This window comes from Apus apus, chromosome 2, assembly GCF_020740795.1.
Source record: "Apus apus isolate bApuApu2 chromosome 2, bApuApu2.pri.cur, whole genome shotgun sequence".
NCBI classification, from domain to species: Eukaryota; Metazoa; Chordata; class Aves; order Apodiformes; family Apodidae; genus Apus; species Apus apus.
In genome coordinates this window covers 56014725-56032632 of record NC_067283.1, presented here as the reverse complement: position 1 = coordinate 56032632, position 17908 = coordinate 56014725, and the positions used below count along the sequence as shown (strand labels likewise).

The following is a 17908-nucleotide window of genomic DNA, read 5'->3' as shown; positions in this document are numbered from 1 at the left end:
ATAATACAGGAACTGAGATTCTAGAGCCATTTGCTTATTTTGGAAAGAAAGAGCGACATTTCAGGAAAACAAATAAACAAACCCAAACATCCAAAATGAAGACAAAATAAAACTATTAAAAAAATTTCTTAACAAAAAATATTAGATTTTTCTAAATTGTTTTCAGAAATCCTCCTAAATAATTTTTAAACCAAAGGGCTTTTTTTTTTTTTTTTTTTTTTTTTCCCAAAAGATTCAAGTGTCTCATTTTGAAAACATAAATAAATTACAATTCATAGAATCATAGAGTCATAGAATGGTTTGAGGTGGAAGGGACCTTAAAGATCATCTAGTTCCTACCCCCCTGCATGGGCAGGGACACCTCCCACTAGACCAGGTTGCTCAAAGCCCCATCAAACTTGGCCTTAAACACTTCTAGGGATGGGGCTTCCACAACTTCCCTGGGCAACCTGTTACAATGTCTTATCACCCTCAGACTAAAGAATTTCCTCCTAATATCTAACCTAAATCTTCCCTCTTCCAGTTTTAATCCATTACCTCTTGTCCTCTCCCTTTCTTCATTTTTTCTATTTAAAGTCAAATGCTAAGTAAACCCATTCCATTTATTATTTTTGTTTGCTTGTTTCCTTGCTTCTATAACCTTCCTAACAATCATTGCTATATTTGCATCCTAGAACTAATTTACTTTACATAACCTGGCTCTTGTTAATGATGAATTCAGGATGCTCAACTGAACACTACTTCATAGTATTCATTCTAAGGGTGGGGCTTGAAAATGGGCTATTGGAACACTCCCACAGCATCTTAAAAGTACTATCAAAATTACAAGAGGACCTGGCTCCATTCCACTGTAAAGGTTTCCTCAGGAGCTAATATCATGGGGGTCTGAGGAAAAATCTCCCTGGAGCTCTTGTTTCTTTGGAAAACTGCCCAGCTTGCATCGGATTAGCATAGAACACTGCACATCTGGCAGAACATGTCCCTATATCTCTCTGTGTACTTCTCTGCTCTGGTAACAGATTACTTAAAGCAAAAAGTATTGTTCCAAGCTCCATTCAATGTAACAGAATATTTAATTTTTACATGTTCTAAACTTTTCCTGTTTAGTCATGAAGTCATCAATACCAAACCGTGTTCAAGAAAGTATTAGTACATCAGCAAAACCTGGATCCCCTTTGTGTTACAATACATAAAGTGTTATTTGGTGGGACAGCTGTGACTTACAGCATGGACTAGAGCATCATTCTGACAGGCACTGTACAAGCACTTGTCATCTTCTGGAAGAAACAGATGTTTGATTGCACAATTAAGGTGTACTGAATGAGTCACTCTACACCAAAAGTACTGCGTGCCTTTCATTTCTGCATTCCATGTGACCAAATGGAAGGCCAACACTATGCAGCAGGAAACTAGAAAGAGAAAAGAAAAATCATAATGACTTTCTAAGAGGGCAGGGGAAGATGTTCATACACAGGTTTTAGGGTGGACCATCACCAGCTACTCTTCTGAAACACAGTACTTCCTGGTTAAAACCCCGAAAAGTAGAATCACTGAGTTGCTTCAAAGAATCTGCTGCTTAATAGTGTCACAAAGAAAAATCAGAAAGATTACAGAATTCATGGATAGAATTCATAATGTAGCACCTGTCTTCCAACAGCCTGTAATTTGATCAGATGAAGGTAATAATATTTTCAAATGAAAAGTGGGCCAGCAAATGGTGGCTGATGTAAGATATAATTTCTGTGAAACATTTGGTACACATTTGGTGGTTGCATCAGGGTAATTGCTTTTCAGGTTTACCTTTGGCAGCTTTTTTCAGGGATTGAATAGGCATTATATAATCTAGGACACTGGGGTTTTTTATATATATTTTTAGCTGAAGTGGACAGTCTTTGTCAATATATTCCACTGAGAAATAACAGCAAACTTTTATATTTTTGTAAAGTATATTGTACCCTAAAATGCTATATTTTAAGAGAACTGTAGTCTACTGGTCTATACATGATAGTTTGCCCATAGCTTGTAAACATTTCCATATTAGCTTTATCTGCCTTCTTTATTAATAGAAAAAAATTGTCTGCATCACAAAGGTTCTCTTCATGAAAGCTTCACTGTCTGGCAATACCTTCCTGCTGTTCCAATCAGTTGGAATATAGCTATATATATATATATAATATATATATATATGTATTAATATATCTGAGAATTGTAGTTAAATAGGACAATTAGAGGAGACACACTCAGCAAGCTCAAGAAAGCTTTGTAAGATAATAAAAACAGTGCATAGACCTTTGATGTCAGTCACAAAATTACGTTTGTGTTCATCTACACAAGATACAGCCAGAGAAAATAACTTTGTGATCACTATTAGTCCTCAAAGAGAAGAGAACTGATGTAAGTGCTAGAATCTTTCACCTGCAATATTTCTTTTTGTAAAGATCCAACTACTGTCATTCAATTAAATGCTTTTGCATGGTTAAATATTAAATGTTTTAATTACACAAAAAGAACTTAGACAACTTCAAGTATTTCTGCTGTAAGGACTGTTTTTTAATCACAAATAATTTTATCTGGAAAACCAGAAAGATTAATTTTAAAGACCCACTGGAGATAAATAGGTGGGATCAGTGCTACAACTGAGAATTATCTAATTAAACTGCACTTCATTCTCATCTCTGATATACTAAAATAACTCCAATGCAACTTTGCCAGAATTCAGTGTAATTACTGGTGCTGTACACCAGTATGAGAGAAGGTAAGATGCATAAAAGGGTTTTGATAATAAAATTTATGCAAGTATATAATTATACAAAAATCTTCCATATACTCCCCAATACAAGCACCACAGACTTACTAGACATTACCCCCAGGACACTGTGTCCTCACATAACCCTTCTGCAATTCCAAATTCACAGAAGGCTTTTTGCTTAGAGAAATGATGCTTTAAATTTATTTTCTTCCTCCTACACACAGCAGATCCCAAATACAAAAGACATTGTTTCTTACATGCCTGACTGACTCTAAATGCAATTGAACTTAACATTATGAAGTAACCTCACCTTTGATCTGTAGATCTGACAGGGCAGAATGATGAAACAGTGGAACAGACTCAGTAGAAAAATTAGAAAGATACCTGTGCTTTGCATGACACCTACTCCCCCACGAGCATTTGCACATGTAAGATAGAGAAAGAATATACTACCTATATTCATTTAACCCCAAGTATTTAAAAACTACTTACAATAAACATATTGCAAATATCGTACTATGATCCAAATTCATAATTGGATAAGAAGTAAGTATCTTGTGCCTTTTCACAGATTCTTATTTTATTGCCCTTTTGCCAAATTAAAATTAACCTTACAGGACTTAAGTAATTTGTCCTTGCATGAAGGAACATCCTCTGTCCCAGATGGAATGACATGTAAAGCCTCAGAACTTAAAAAATGTATGTAACTGCCTGCAAGATTCTGCCATCTACCCAAGAGGAAGCTCGGTGCAACTTCATTGTATCTGTTACCAACAACACACCAAACCAAACCCAGACAATGTTACTGCCCATATGCTGGTGTACATGAAAAGACTATTTCCTCACTAATTTAATAAATTCTCTTTCAAAGATACTGATTTCTATTTTTTTAAATTATACGCAACTATTTCCAGGCTAACATACATAAATACTTTAAAATAATTTTAAAAAACCACCACCATGTAATTATATGCATATAATACTTTAATTTATAGGTCAGAATTAAAACTTCTAATAATTATAAATTTGTATCTGAAATTTTGTGCCATTAACATCAATATAGTGAATGGACACTTCTATTATACTATCACTCAATAATAAGAATTGTAGCTGAATAATATTTCTGAGAGCTGCCTGAGGAGAAAGCAGATGTCAGTCCTATCTTCAAGAAAGGCAAGAAGGAGGACCCAGAGAACTGCAGGCCTGTCAGCTTCATCTTGGTCCCTGGGAAGGTGGTGGAGCAGCTAATCCCAGAAACCATTTCCAGGCACATTAAGGAGAAGAAAATCATCAGGAGTAGCCAGCACAGCTTCAACAAGGGAAATGCATGTTTGACCAACTTGATAAAATCCTATGATGAAATGACTGGCCTGGTAGATGAGATGAGAGCAGTTTACATTTGTTTGTCTAGACTTCAGTAATGCTTTTGACACTGTCTCCCAAGATCCTAATAGAAAAGTTGATAAAGTATGGGCTGCATGAGCAGACAGTGAAGTGAATTAAAAACCGGCTGAACAGCTGGGCCCAAAGAGTGGCATGAAGTCTAGCTGGAACAGTGTACGCTTGGGGTCAGTAGTGGGTCCAGTCTTGTTCAACATCTTCATTAACGATTTGGATGACATGCACCCTCAGCAAGTTTGTTGAGGACACCAAACTGTGAGGAGTGGCTGAGCAGCAGGTATGAGGTTCTGATTGAGAAGGAACAGCCAAATGAGGATGGGGACAATAGGCAAGCTACACCAGAGTTGCCTACAGTCAGAAAGGCCTACTGCCTGTATCACCACCACACACAAGAGGACAAAAAAAGAAGGGTTTGACTTGTAGGTGACTATTCGGAAGGGAACAGAGGGTCCAATATGCCACGTAGACTCTCCTCACAGGGAGGTCTACTGTAACCCTGGAGCCCAGGTTAAGGAAATCACTAGAAAACTTCCTAGCTTAGTGAGCTCCACAAGTTACTACCCACTACTGATTTTCCATATGGATGAAAAGGCAGTGGAAGCAGGGACAGGCATCATCCTGGGAAGAGTATAGGGACCATGCTCAGTTTTGTAGGCTAAAGTGCAGCTGGAGCTGAACTTGGCAAGGGATGTAAAGAAAAACAAGAAGGGCTTCTACAGGTATGTAAACCAGAAAAGGAAGATTAAAGAAAGTGTAATCCCCTGATGAGCAACAGTGGTGAACTAGTAACAACAGACTAGGAGAAGGCTGAGATTCTCAATAACTTTTCTGCCTTGGTCTTCACTGGCAATTTCTCTGCTCAAGTTAATGGCCCACAAGACAGAGACCAGAGAAAGTCCCTACCACTGTTAAGTGAAGACAAGGTTTGTGACCATCTGAGGAACCTGAAAATACACAAGTCCATGGGACCTGATGAGATGCATCCCAGAGTCCCGAAGGAACTGGTAACTGCAGTTGCCAAGCCATTGTCCAAGACAGTTGAAAAGTTGTGGCAGTCAGATACAGTCCCTAGTGACTGAAAGAAAGGAAACATTACACTCTTTTTTAAAGGGTAGAAAGGAAGACCCTGGGAACGACCAACCTGTCAGCCTTACCTCTGTGCTTGGAAGATCAGGGTCAAGAATCGGACTTGATGATCCTGATGGGTCCCTTCCAACTCAGCATAGCCTATGATTCTATGAACATGAGACAGATTCTCCTAGAAGATCATAGAATCATAGAATCCTAGGGGTTGGAAGGGACCCCGAAAGATCATCTAGTCCAACACCCCTGCCAGAGCAGGGTCACCTAGTGTACATCACACAGGAAGGCGTCCAGGTGGGTTTTGAATGTCTCCAGAGAAGGAGACTCCACAACCTCTCTGGGCAGCCTGTTCCAGTGCTCTGTCACTCTCACAGTAAAAAAAATAATTCTGATATTCACCTTAAACCTCCTATGCTCCAATTTGCATCCATTACTCCTTGTCCTATCACTGGTCATCACTGAAAAAAGCTTAACTCCATCTTCTTGACACTCACCCTTTACGTATTTGTAAACATTGATGAGGTCACCCCTCAGTCTCCTTTTCTCCAAACTAGAGACCCAGCTCCCCCAGCCTTTCCTCATAAGGGAGATGTTCCACTCCCTTAATCATCTTTGTGGCTCTGTGCTGGACTCTTTCCAGCAGTTCCCTGTCCTTCTTGAACTGAGGGGCCCTGAACTGGACACAATACTCCAGATGCAGCCTCACCAATGCAGAATAGAAGGGGAGGAGAACCTCTCTTGACCGACTAACCACACCCTTTCTAATGCACACTGAAACACTGGAGGTTCCATCTGGACGTAAGGGAAAAGTTTTTCACTGTGAGGCTGGCCAAACACTGGCACAGGTTGTTGGGGGAGGTTGTGGGTTATCATCTTGGCAAGGAGATAGAACAAGGGAGGTTGTTGAATATCTGGAGCTCTCTGGACATGGTCCTGGGCAGCCTGCTCTATGTGAGCCTGTTTGAGCAAGACATGATGACCTCCAGCAGTCCCTTACAACCTCCCCCATTCTATGATTGTGTAAATCAGAACCTAATGAATAGAGAAAAAAATATGAAGCAAAAGGTTTAATTTATCTATGCACAGAGAACATAAGGAAAAAATATATCTATATAAAAAAACACAACAAAAAACAAAATAGCAGGTTAGTTTTTTGTGGGTTTTTGTTGTTGTTGTTTTAAAAAAAAATAGGTGAGCGAGGAGATGAGGAGCAAAAGGATCCATACCAAAAGACTACAAGACTTCAGTGCTGAAATTGCCAATCATGTAGAAACGACAAAGAATATACAGTGTTAGGAAAACAAACAAGACCACTTAGTCAGATCCCAGAGTGGCAACAAACCAATTTACATTCTAATAAACACGGGGGAAGATGTTAAACAGAAGCTGACAATGCTAGACAGTTTCAAACCAGCAGGGTAACCTGTATCTGAGAAGGTCTCTGAGCATTGTTACTTCTGATTTCCAGTAAAACTTGAAACACAAAAAAGACCAAAAGTAGTGTGCAGAGACTGAAGGTGACCCCCATAATTACAAGCTGCTCCAATGAACATTGCTGCTAGACAAAGTAATAGAACCTGATTAATAAAAATTTGAAGGAAGTAAATGTAATTAGTACAAATCAACAAAGGTTTATGAAAAATAGATCTTGTCAGAGTATCCTGATGTTTTGCAGGCATATTTTCTTTTCTGGAATGACAAATTTGGATCACATCAAGTTTGCATAGATATGCATTTATATCTGTTTCTGCATACACTGTAATAATATGTATTTCTAATTCTGAAGGCACTTGACTGGCAGTGTACACTATTATAACCAAGATACAGAATTACTATAAATGTGACATAACAAATATCTTAAAATATAACTGTAACAAAAGAAACCAGTGCTTTTTAGTGAGAACAAGTGGAATTGTGATTTTCAGCCCTTTGTTACTTAACATCTTTATTACTTGAACTGAAAAAAAAAAAGCATACTCTTTGGAGCTGAAGATTACTTGCACTTGAAGTTTACACGTGACAAGCTTGGAACTTCTAGGTCAGCTGTTAAAAGGAAACATTAGGCATTTTAATGTGACCATGTTTAAAGACATAAACCTAGGGCAAAGAACATAGTTCCAGACTGAGACATTCAACGCTGGAAGGAAATGTGTCAAAAGCTTGACAGGTACATTAGTCAGAAAAGGAAGAAAAAAGAAACTCTAGCCCCCTGATAAATGAGGCATCTTGTGACAATTGGCATGGAGAAGTCTGAAGTACTCAACAAGTTTTTTCCTCAAGTCTTCACTGGCAACTGCATTTCCCACATCCCCCAAGCCCCTGAACTGCAAGGCAGGGACTGAGCAGCTTGAAGTCCCACCCATTGTAAGACAGTATCAGGATCATCTGAGGAACCCGAACATACACAAGTCCTCAACTTTTTGACAGATGGAACAGATTCCCCTAGAAGCTATGTCAAAGCATACGGATAACAGGACCATGATCAGAGACATGGCTTCATCAAGGGCAAATAGTGCCTGACTAATCTGGTGGCCTTCTATGATGATGACTGTATTGGTGGATAAGGGAAGAACTACTGATGTAATCTACCTGAACTTCTGCAAGGCAGTTGACATGGTCCCACACAACACACATCTCTAAATTGGAGAAGTATACATTTGATGAATGGATATGAATTGGCTGGATAGCTGTGCCCAGAGAGTTGCTGTCAACAGTTCAATTTCCAAACAGAGATCAGTAAAGAGTGGTGTTCTTCAGGGGTTTGTATTGGGACAGGTACTGTTAAATATCTTTAGCTATTCAGACATAGACAGTGAGGCTGAGCACACTCTTAGCAAGTTTGTGGATTACACCAAACTGAGTGGTGCAGTTGATAAGCCTGAGGGAATGGATGCTATGCAGAGGGACCTGGGACAGGCTTGAGGAGTGATCCCAGGTGAACCTCAACACAGTTCAACAAGGACTAATGTCCTACTACCTGGGCCAGGGCAATCCCCAGTAGCAATACACAGTGAGTGATGAATGGATTGAGAGCAGCCCTGCAGAGAAGGACTTGGGGATATTGTGAGATGAAAAATTAGGTATGAGCTGGCAATGTGCATTTGCAGCCCAGAAAGCCAATCACATTCTGGGCTGCATAAAAAGAAGTGTGTCCAGAAGGTCCAAGGAGGTGATTCTCTCCGTCTGCTACACTGTCCTGAGACCCCACCTCGTAACTGCATCCCACTCTGGGGTCTCCCAGCACAAGAAAGACATAGATTTGTTAGAGCAGATCCAGAGGAGGACTATGAAAATGGTCAGAGAGCTTTCCCCTTCCATAAAGAAAGACCAAGAGAGTTGAGGTTGTTTATCCCGGAGAGGCTCTAGGGAGACCTTACTGCAGTCTTTCCATATTTAAAGGAGGCTTACAAGAAAGATGAGGGAAAACTTTTCTTTTATTTTCTCTTTTCTTTTCTTTTCTTTTCTTTTCTTTTCTTTTCTTTTCTTTTCTTTTCTTTTCTTTTCTTTTCTTTTCTTTTCTTTTCTTTTTCTTTTCTTTTTCTTTTCTTTTTCTTTTCTTTTTCTTTTCTTTTTCTTTTCTTTTCAGGGCATGTAGTAATAGGACAGGGGTAATGGTTTTAAACTAAAACAGGGTAGATTTAGATGAGGTAGATGTAAGACTTTTTGGAACAGTTTGACCAGAGAAGCTGTGGATGCCTCATTGCTGCAACTGTTCAAGGTCAAGCTGGACAGGGTTTTGAGCAACCTGATCTAGTAGAAGATGTTCCTGCCCATGGCAAAAGTAGATGATCCTTCCAGACCAAATAATTCTGTGGTTCACTAATTCTATGATTTTATGATGTGTAAAGCAGATAAAGGTAGTAACACAACCTACCACATCACTATAGCTGGGTTCAGTGAACCCTTTTTGGCCTTATAAACTATGAATATGTAGACTTGGAACCACAATTCACTCACAGCATTCATTTGATGCATTTTTTTCCATATATATTTATAATATATGCACTTTACTGACCTAAATTTTGAAAGTGCATTTTATGCCTATTTAAAAACAGAGTTAATAAAATCATTCCTTATAATGATTTTGTAATAACTGCTTTTGGAAAAAAAATAATCCTAACTTCATTCATAATATCTGATTACCTGATTTAATATGCCAGGATTATGGCAGAGTAATCAAGCAGTGAAGGAATTTCAATTGAGTTATTACCTGTGTACCTAGCTTTCACATATGGATGAATTAATCAGGAATCAATGAAGACAATCTCCCTTAGTTTCAGGCTCAGCAAATTACATTCGATATGGTGACAAATCAATGAAAATCCAAGAGAAGTCAGTGGAGTCAGTTGATTGCTATAGGAAAGGGTGGGGAGAGGGCAGGGAGTAAGATGATTAATAAAATGAGAAAGGAGGTATGTGAGAAATGGCAAATAAAATAAGAGCAGAGGCAAATGGGTCTATGGTCCAGTGGTGTGTGTGTGTTTTCAAGAATGTGGAATTGTAAAGGATACCATCTCTTATCTATAGGGAATTTGGCTATCATTTCTAACAGCTTGGCCATACCGGGGAAGAAACAGATAGGACATTCATCACATAACTGACAGTATGCCCAGTAACATCATTTTTTTCAATGGAAAACTGAAGGAAATCACATCAGAGAGTAGAGCGTGTAGCCACCAGAGCCTGCCCTGTGCAGGATGTGCTTCTGACTCCATTTCTCACAAAAGCTCACTCTTTTCCTAATGCAATGCTAACGCTGTGCACAGGGCAAGATACTCCCTCTGACTCCACTCCTCAGCAGAAAGAAAACATGTTACTTTCATTGCATGGAAGACAACCTCTCTTCAGCCCTCCCCCTTTTTTTTTCATGGTCAAGAACACTGGTGGGAGGCCATTATTTTTCATTTTTAGATATGTTTTCCTTATTTTTTAATTTTTCCTCATATTTTTAAAGATATTTGAATTTTCATCTGTACTCAGGGCAAAGAAAAGAACATGTACAAGCCCCTTTCTAGGTCTCACTGACAATCTGGGCAGAGTTTAGAGATCTTAATAAGGCATCTGTGTTTGAAAACTGGGTCAACAGGGTGTAAATTAAATATTTCTGTTCTCTTGTTTGTTGGTTTGGTTTTAATATGTAGCACTTTTCCCCAGTCCTAGCCTTGCTACTATTCCCATAAATGAAACTGGGAATAAAATCACATCCTAATTTAACTGCATTTCAAACTGCGTTTCAAGAACTTTACACCAGTGACATTTTAACCCAGTATGTAAGACATGAAAACCTAAAATATATTGCAATTCCCTTGCCTGCCACATTGCATCCTGTTGCATTAGGCCCATATATTTTTAAGCTTCCATTCATGAATGGCACTAATTCTTCCTTTTCTTCGCTGCCAAACCTTCCATCACAAACTTTCTGCTGCCCCTTATGGAAATGAACCTGTGTGGTCTCTTCAGTTCATCTGCTGATCCTTTGTTTGTATTCCTTCCATCTAAATTTCAAGTTTTCATTAGATTCAACATAAATATTGGTGTAAGTATACAACGTTGCTGAGCAATCAATTGGAGACACAGTCAAGGCTTTATCACCATTTAGGTGATAAAAAAATTGACAGAAGCAAAAAATCCTTATAGGCATATAATTCCTAAACTGTAGAAACAGAGAAAGAAGAAACACAGAGATGCATGGCTGATTCCCTGAGCAAAGGTTACAAAACATTAAATTATATAGCAGTCTTACAAAATCAAACAGAATGTTTATGTTATATTTAGACAGATATCTAAACAGGCCATTACATTTCTACAAGAAAATGTTACTTTCCCTTCAAACTGGGACTTCAGATACTCTAAAGAAGCAAATAAATGTCCATTCTAAAATACCACATTAATTTGTGGGATGGAAAATTCTTTGGCTAGAAGGGTTCAAGTGTTCCCTGGCTACTAGAAAGTATTTTTTAGCTACTTATTTTATCTGAGCATTTCAAGTTGTAACCTAACCTAAACTTCTACTGATACAAATGAAAACTGAGTTTTCAAAGTTCCTAGCTATGTTGAGTGGATCTTGGTAATTGATTTACTTAAAACGTATTTTTGGAGTATGTACACACCTGAAAATAGAGTATTTGATAAATACCTTAAATGTTGATAAATATTACCATCAGTGTAAATAAATCTTTCAGTCCCTCAGAGGTCTCAGTGTGACCACTTCATTTTAATGTTAGAAAGAATCACCTCTACAGGAGATTGTAAAGCCAAAAAATCTCTAGACCTTTTTGAGCAGTGGAAAAAGGTCAAATGTGAATGTCAGTATTCTTTTCTGCTCTGAATTATCAGTTGTTCAAGCTTAAGGAACAAATAGGAAGTGGCCAGCTATTACGGCAGTACATGAATTCTAAGACAATTGCTCAGGCAGGAAAGATCTCAACTTTCTAAAGTTGCGTGTAAAATTGCAGCACTATCAAAACCTAGATGGGCCTGACTTCTTTGTAACAGTCAAACATCAGTCTTTGTAATGCTTTTATTATATCTATGGTATCTTCAATCCGGAACTGCAAATGGCTCAAAAGAATTGATCACTGATTACCGCAATTTCCTACGCCACCAAATTTAAAGATTTAACACATCCTGCAATCAACTGGTGGTCTCAGATTAGCTACCTATGCAATGCCAATAAACTAGCTGAATAAATGAAGTGTAATACAGATAGATCAATGTTAGTTCAAAGGATGGTCTGAAGAACCGTTTAATAATTTCTAGTAATTCATACCAACGGACTGAATCATGAGCTACTCACTGACAAAAAAACATTAACCATATAGTTCTTAAAATCGGTGGCACAACTTCTGTTTCCTTCAGTGGGAGAAGATGCAAGCTACCAGACTGCACTCTCTGTCCCACACACCTATATGACCTTTTGAAGAAAGATCTCATGTTCATGTGGATTTTGGAAATCATGCCTTGTTCAAATTAGTTCTTTCTAAACACAGATCTAATTTGTATTAGAATTTATTCTTTAAAATTTTGAAGACTAACAAAATGAAAAGGTCACTCAGAGTTTCATCTGATTAAGGCAACTGATGCTGCTTTTCTACCATTTTCTGTCTGAAGTGATTGAAACACATTTGGAAGTCCAGGTACTGAGCATGACTGATAGTTAGGAAATAGAGACATGGGAGGTAGCCCACCTCAAGATCTAACTGGTTATCTTATGTTTGACTCAAACTGCTCAGAGGCTGATCAGCTTCTGTATATGTAGAAAATTTAGAAAATTTAGAATATCCCCATAGTTTGTGGACAGCTTTGTCCCCAGTATTAACATTATTACAAAGTCTTAAATATTGCTATAATTATTCAACATCGAATGTGAGATCTGATGTTTTGTAAGACTTAAAGAGTCAAGTTGGAATTCCTAAAGAACTCCTACAGGAAAACTTGTCTGTCAGAGATCCACAGTAATGTGATTTATCCAAGTAGGTCTACAGTTTCTAAAGTCTAATTAATAGATAATATATAATTTCCTGTCAAAACTACATCAACTTAAATAATATTTAAAATGTGTTAAAAGTACCTGGGTAAAAAAAAAATTACAGATAATCAGAATGTAATTTTCTTCTACTTGCAAAAAAACAGCAAATATTCAGAGACAAGTTTTCAATCTATAGTCTTCAACTTCACTTTCAAACTTTCTTGTAGATTGGACCACTCACTGAAGCACTTTTTGTGTCTTACTCCATACTACTGCACCAGAGTTCTGAAAAATAAATGAACTAAAACCACAAACAAAGCACAAAGAATACAAGCAAACCCAACTTTTAAAAACCGTAATTCAATAACGTTTGCAATGGATTCAATGCCCACTGACCACATCAAACTTTGAATCAGACTTGCTGTATACAGATGAATGTCTGCAGTCAGGCTGTGTGCAATGTTGGATACACAGAAATTAAGGACTCTGAAACTTTGGCCTTTCGGCACTGATGCAGACTGCAGCTGCTGTCCCCAATTTGGAAATGACAGCAGACTATTTATTACTGTTTCCTTCACATGCCAGGTAACATACTGTTCTAAGAAAAGCATATTCATTTTAAAAGTCACCTTGAATAACTCATTTCAACATTCAATGCTAAATAATAATCAATTAAGAATCTGTTGTTTGCCTGTTGGATGATAGTTTTATTATATAGTGATGTATAGCGCCTTAAATAACAGTACTACTATAACAAGATGGATGTGAATTTTGGCCTAGTTTATAGCTAAAGTATTCCAAAATAAATAAATAAAAACCACAACAAAGCATATGTTTAATGTTATGAGATCTACAATCTTAAAGGAAACTTAAGCTCTGAGTTTAAAAGTTTAGCATATTTGTAAGATCTTTGACACCCAGGGGTAATAAAAATGATTAAATATTCAAACTACGTGGAAATTTTTTTGTATACTTCAAACTAAATTTTCTGAGACCTCTGAGTTCACATTCACACAACAGGACCTGAACTAAGAAATGTTAATCAGATATAACAGAAATCCAACTGGGATTGATCAGATTTCACAAAAATGTCTGGAAAAATATCTGGAAGAGAACGTGAATGTTAGTCTAATAGAACATATGACATCCCCACACACCCAACACCCAAGCACCATGAGCTGGAAGGAGGTATTATCTAGTTCTATATAGAGCTCTTGAAAAGAAGTCTCTTGTGCAATGTTTTGTCCTTTGAAAAGAGGTATTACACTATTTTAATACTTTTTTTGGTTACCCAAGCTATTAAGGAAAGTCCGGACACCATGCAGTCAAAGCTAAAGGATGCATATTTTTGCTTATACATAAATCTTCATTGTTTACTAGACCTGCCTCTCATTTGATTTCTGCATCAGTTATTGTAAAATGGGGTTAAACTTCAACCTCAGCCGTGGTATGGGACCTAGTGCAAAGGCAAGAAAAGTATGAGAAGTAGCTTTAGTAGTTCTGTACTAATCAGGCTTGCATTGTGCATAAATGTAACAAAACATAACATGTAACAAAAAATGGAAATTATCTGTGAAAGACAATTACTTTTTAAGTGTGTTGCTTTCATAGAGAGGCAGATGATCGTATGATGAATCTTTTTAACATTCTCATCAAGATGACAAGATCACTGCTTTGTGTAATTTTTAGTAAGAACACAAATGAAACTTAGTCTACGCATAGTCATATTCTTATCATTCTATCTTTATGCCATGTAAAACACTATAAAGCACTAAGTTTGTATTTTCTGTGTTACTTTTTATCTTGTGATGACCTCTCCTGGTTGAGCTGTTCATTAGCCTTGATTCCAGAAGTTGAGTGTTTTGATCCTTCTATACTTTTTCCAAAAAATTTGCAGGAATATAAAGAATTTATTGCCAAGGTATGAAAAATATTACTATGAATAAAATTCACAGTAAGATCTGAGTATTAGTGTGTGATACTTTATCACAGTGTATGTTTATTGTACTACAAGATGGGCTTTCAACACCCACATCATCTTGAGATAAAACTGAATGAGACTCAAAGCTTTCCACATGATCACTTCTGAATCAGTATTACTAAGAGACATCATTTGAGTGACAGAGATAGATTTACTGACTTTGCAAAGTAAACAAATATTTGAGATGTAATATATTCACATAAGTGATGTCCAATTCTATTCATTTCGAAAACTGTACCTTTTTCTATGTCAGCACAAGCAGACTGTAAGAAAATACTGAATAGAAAGCTCATAACTAGGGATTCATAGTTCACTATATACCATGAATCTCACATACTTCCTAAAAAATACTGTAAAGAATAAATTTGCTGTTGTAAATTACTTCAAAGTCAAAACCTAAAGCAGCAATGGAGGAGAAAATAAAAACATAGTTGGAAATCAGTTTACATCCAAGTTGCAATTCACACAATTTTTAAATATTTCAGAAGTATTCCCAAAATTATGTTCAAAATCAATTGATGAGAAAATAAATAGATAAAAAACTTCAGTGCATTCTCTTGTCAAGGGAGAATGAAATTCCCTACTGCCATTCACAATCAGTTGCATACAAAGTGACAAACAATCCCAGAAAATACAGCAGTGACCAGTTTGTGTATCAAAGTGTGCAACTAAAGAACCAGTTCAGTGGTGCACCATAACACTGACACAGCACTTGAGTTCCTACTGTGGTAGCACTTCCCAAGCACCCGTTCGTCTTTACAAGAATTTTAAGCAAGTACTGCAATGTGAACACTCCTTTTGCAATCTTAAGGCTGACTATTTCTGTTTCCAGTAAAGAAATCTTGCTTCATTTCACTTTCAGAAGTGAGTCAGAAATGAAATGCTATACACTACATAAGGATTGTAGAGTACAGGCTCTTAGAAGGTGAATTAATATAAAGAAATCTTGGAATAGCTGAAAAAAAAAAAAGTCAGGATGGGAATTTATATGAGTAGATGGTAATTAAGGTTATATATATGCTTTATTCATGGATTTTCTTGTTATACTGATGTTAATACAACCATCAACTTCTCAACTAACTTTTTTCAAAAGTTAAAGATTTGTTTGTCATGTAATCAGATAACCCATTGTAGGTAATTTTCAAGTGAAACTACAGCCTACTGAGTGACTAAAAAACTGCTCAGAAATCCTATAACTGAAAAGCAGCATAGGGAATTTTGTTTTCCAAGAACACACTTCTGACAACCTAAGTCATAAATCCTTTTCCCCCTCTGTAAATTCCTGTTACGCAGAGCCTGAAAGACGACCATGAAAGAATAAAAATAATCAGAAGAAAAATTAGAGAGTCAAAACTAAGCAGCAAACCTCAGAATCAATATTTCTCCTGAATCAAAGGTAGAAAAATAACTGAAGATCCCATAGCCTCTGAGACCTAGATACAATGCAGACACTGCTGGACATTTTCTGTTGACATACAAATAAATGTCTAAGTGCAAGCAAATACTGAAATAATGACATTTTTTTATTTTTCAATAAGTATCACATTATAACAGATAAAAAAACACTGAGCAATGCTACAGTTCCCTAATCATTGCATTGTTCATTCCTGCCCCCAAGAAAACGAATAAATAAATATAATGATCCACATAGATCTCCATGCAGTACACACATTATATTCTAAGACAATTCCCTGCTTGGTCAGTAGAATCAGACCCCATTCACATATACACAATCCCAACACATCTATCTGTAGCAGAGGAACTCAACAGTAGTGCCTATTTTTGACGATTCTATAAAAACCCACTGCTTCATTTCAGTACGCATTTCAAAAATACTTTGCAAATGGTAAATGCTTCACATGGTCTGAAGAGACCATGTAAATACTTAACACTGACATCTACCTGCAAATGTTTTGCTGGAAACTACAGCTCAATGAAATGTTAAAGATTTGATCTAGCACCGTTGAAATCCATGAGTACACTCATTTTTACAGTGGTGGCAGAATTGGGTCCTGTATAGGTGCTCTGCACTTCTCTGGTCTGAAGTTCAGCATTTCAGCAGATGCTTGATAATTTCTCTATTTCTGCCTCCTTGAGGGGGCAATTGTTGGTCTCCTCTAAAATACTTTTGCTCATTTTATTATGGGAAGCAAAACTTCACTCTCAAGAAAAGCTGTCCTGGCTCAGTTCCCTATCATCAACTCACCATCTTTCTTTCCTCTTTAAATGAGACAAAATTTTCTCTTGCTGCTCCCTCATAAAACACTAGTTATGGGGACTGCTCACATCTCCTCTTTTCCCTCACACAGCTTTCGAAGTGAAATACTTTCAACTGCAAACTGCAAACCTTCTGAGGAAGGTGGAAAAAACCAAACCAAAACAAATCAACCAAACAAGCAAAAACCACCCCCAAACTTTGAACGGCTTCTATCTGATTCCTGTCACCCTCTGACTCCACTTCAGAATCAAGACTGTATCAGAGCAGGTCTTTCAACTTTCCACACCAGCTAACCACTGAAATCATCTACACTAACGCAGATCTGATGGGGATCATTGCAAACAGTATCAGACCTCAGTGCACACATACACGTACAAACACACAGAAAATCAAGCACAAGAATCACCAGCAGAGTTGTGGGATTCCTCTCTGGCTTATTACAGAGCTGAAATTGTGCATGCTTCTTAAAAATGGGTACTTACGAGATGCAGGCAGAGCAGTCCTGGCTCTGCAGCTAATGCTGCTGAAAATCCAGAGGAAGAGAGCTGCTCTGCAGCCAGCTCGGGTAACCACAACCATCCTTCACTTCCTGGCTCCCTGTACTCCAAATGCCAGCCGCAGAAGACCTGCTTTTCTCCACTTTGGCCGCTTCTCTCTCTCTCCTTCTCTTTCTCGGAGGAGGTGGCAAGGAGGTAAAGGGGGCAGGGCTTTACCTTGGGGTAGCAGCCAACCCCCCTCTTCGCCTGCTATCTCTGGTTTTGCAGCAGCAGGATAAGTCCCGGTACTTTTCTTTCCCTTATTTCTCTGTGTTTATGTGTGTCTGTGCCTCCTTCTCATAGGAAGGGGGGAGGCGGGGGGAAGAAAAAAAAAGAAAAAAAAAAAAACAACCACGAAGTATCAAATAATAAGATTGCAGAAAAGAAAAATTAAAAAAAGCAGTCTCCCAAATACATGGGGGAAGGGAGAGAAAGGGAGATGGAGATGAAAGGAAAGGAGAAGAAAGGCGGA

At 37.6% G+C, this 17908-nt stretch overlaps 1 protein-coding gene across 1 annotated transcript in view; it reads right to left on the bottom strand.

Moving 5' to 3' along the window:
• The window catches only part of CNTNAP2 (contactin associated protein 2), a 1111126-nt gene extending 1093557 nt beyond the window's left edge, over positions 1-17569 (bottom strand). Inside the window, exon 1 of the mRNA XM_051611595.1 lies at positions 17383-17569. Coding sequence (XP_051467555.1) covers positions 17383-17479 — 97 coding nt within the window. The 5' untranslated portion in view covers positions 17480-17569. The remainder of the gene's footprint in view (positions 1-17382) is intronic.
• Positions 17570-17908: the final 339 nt, after the last annotated feature.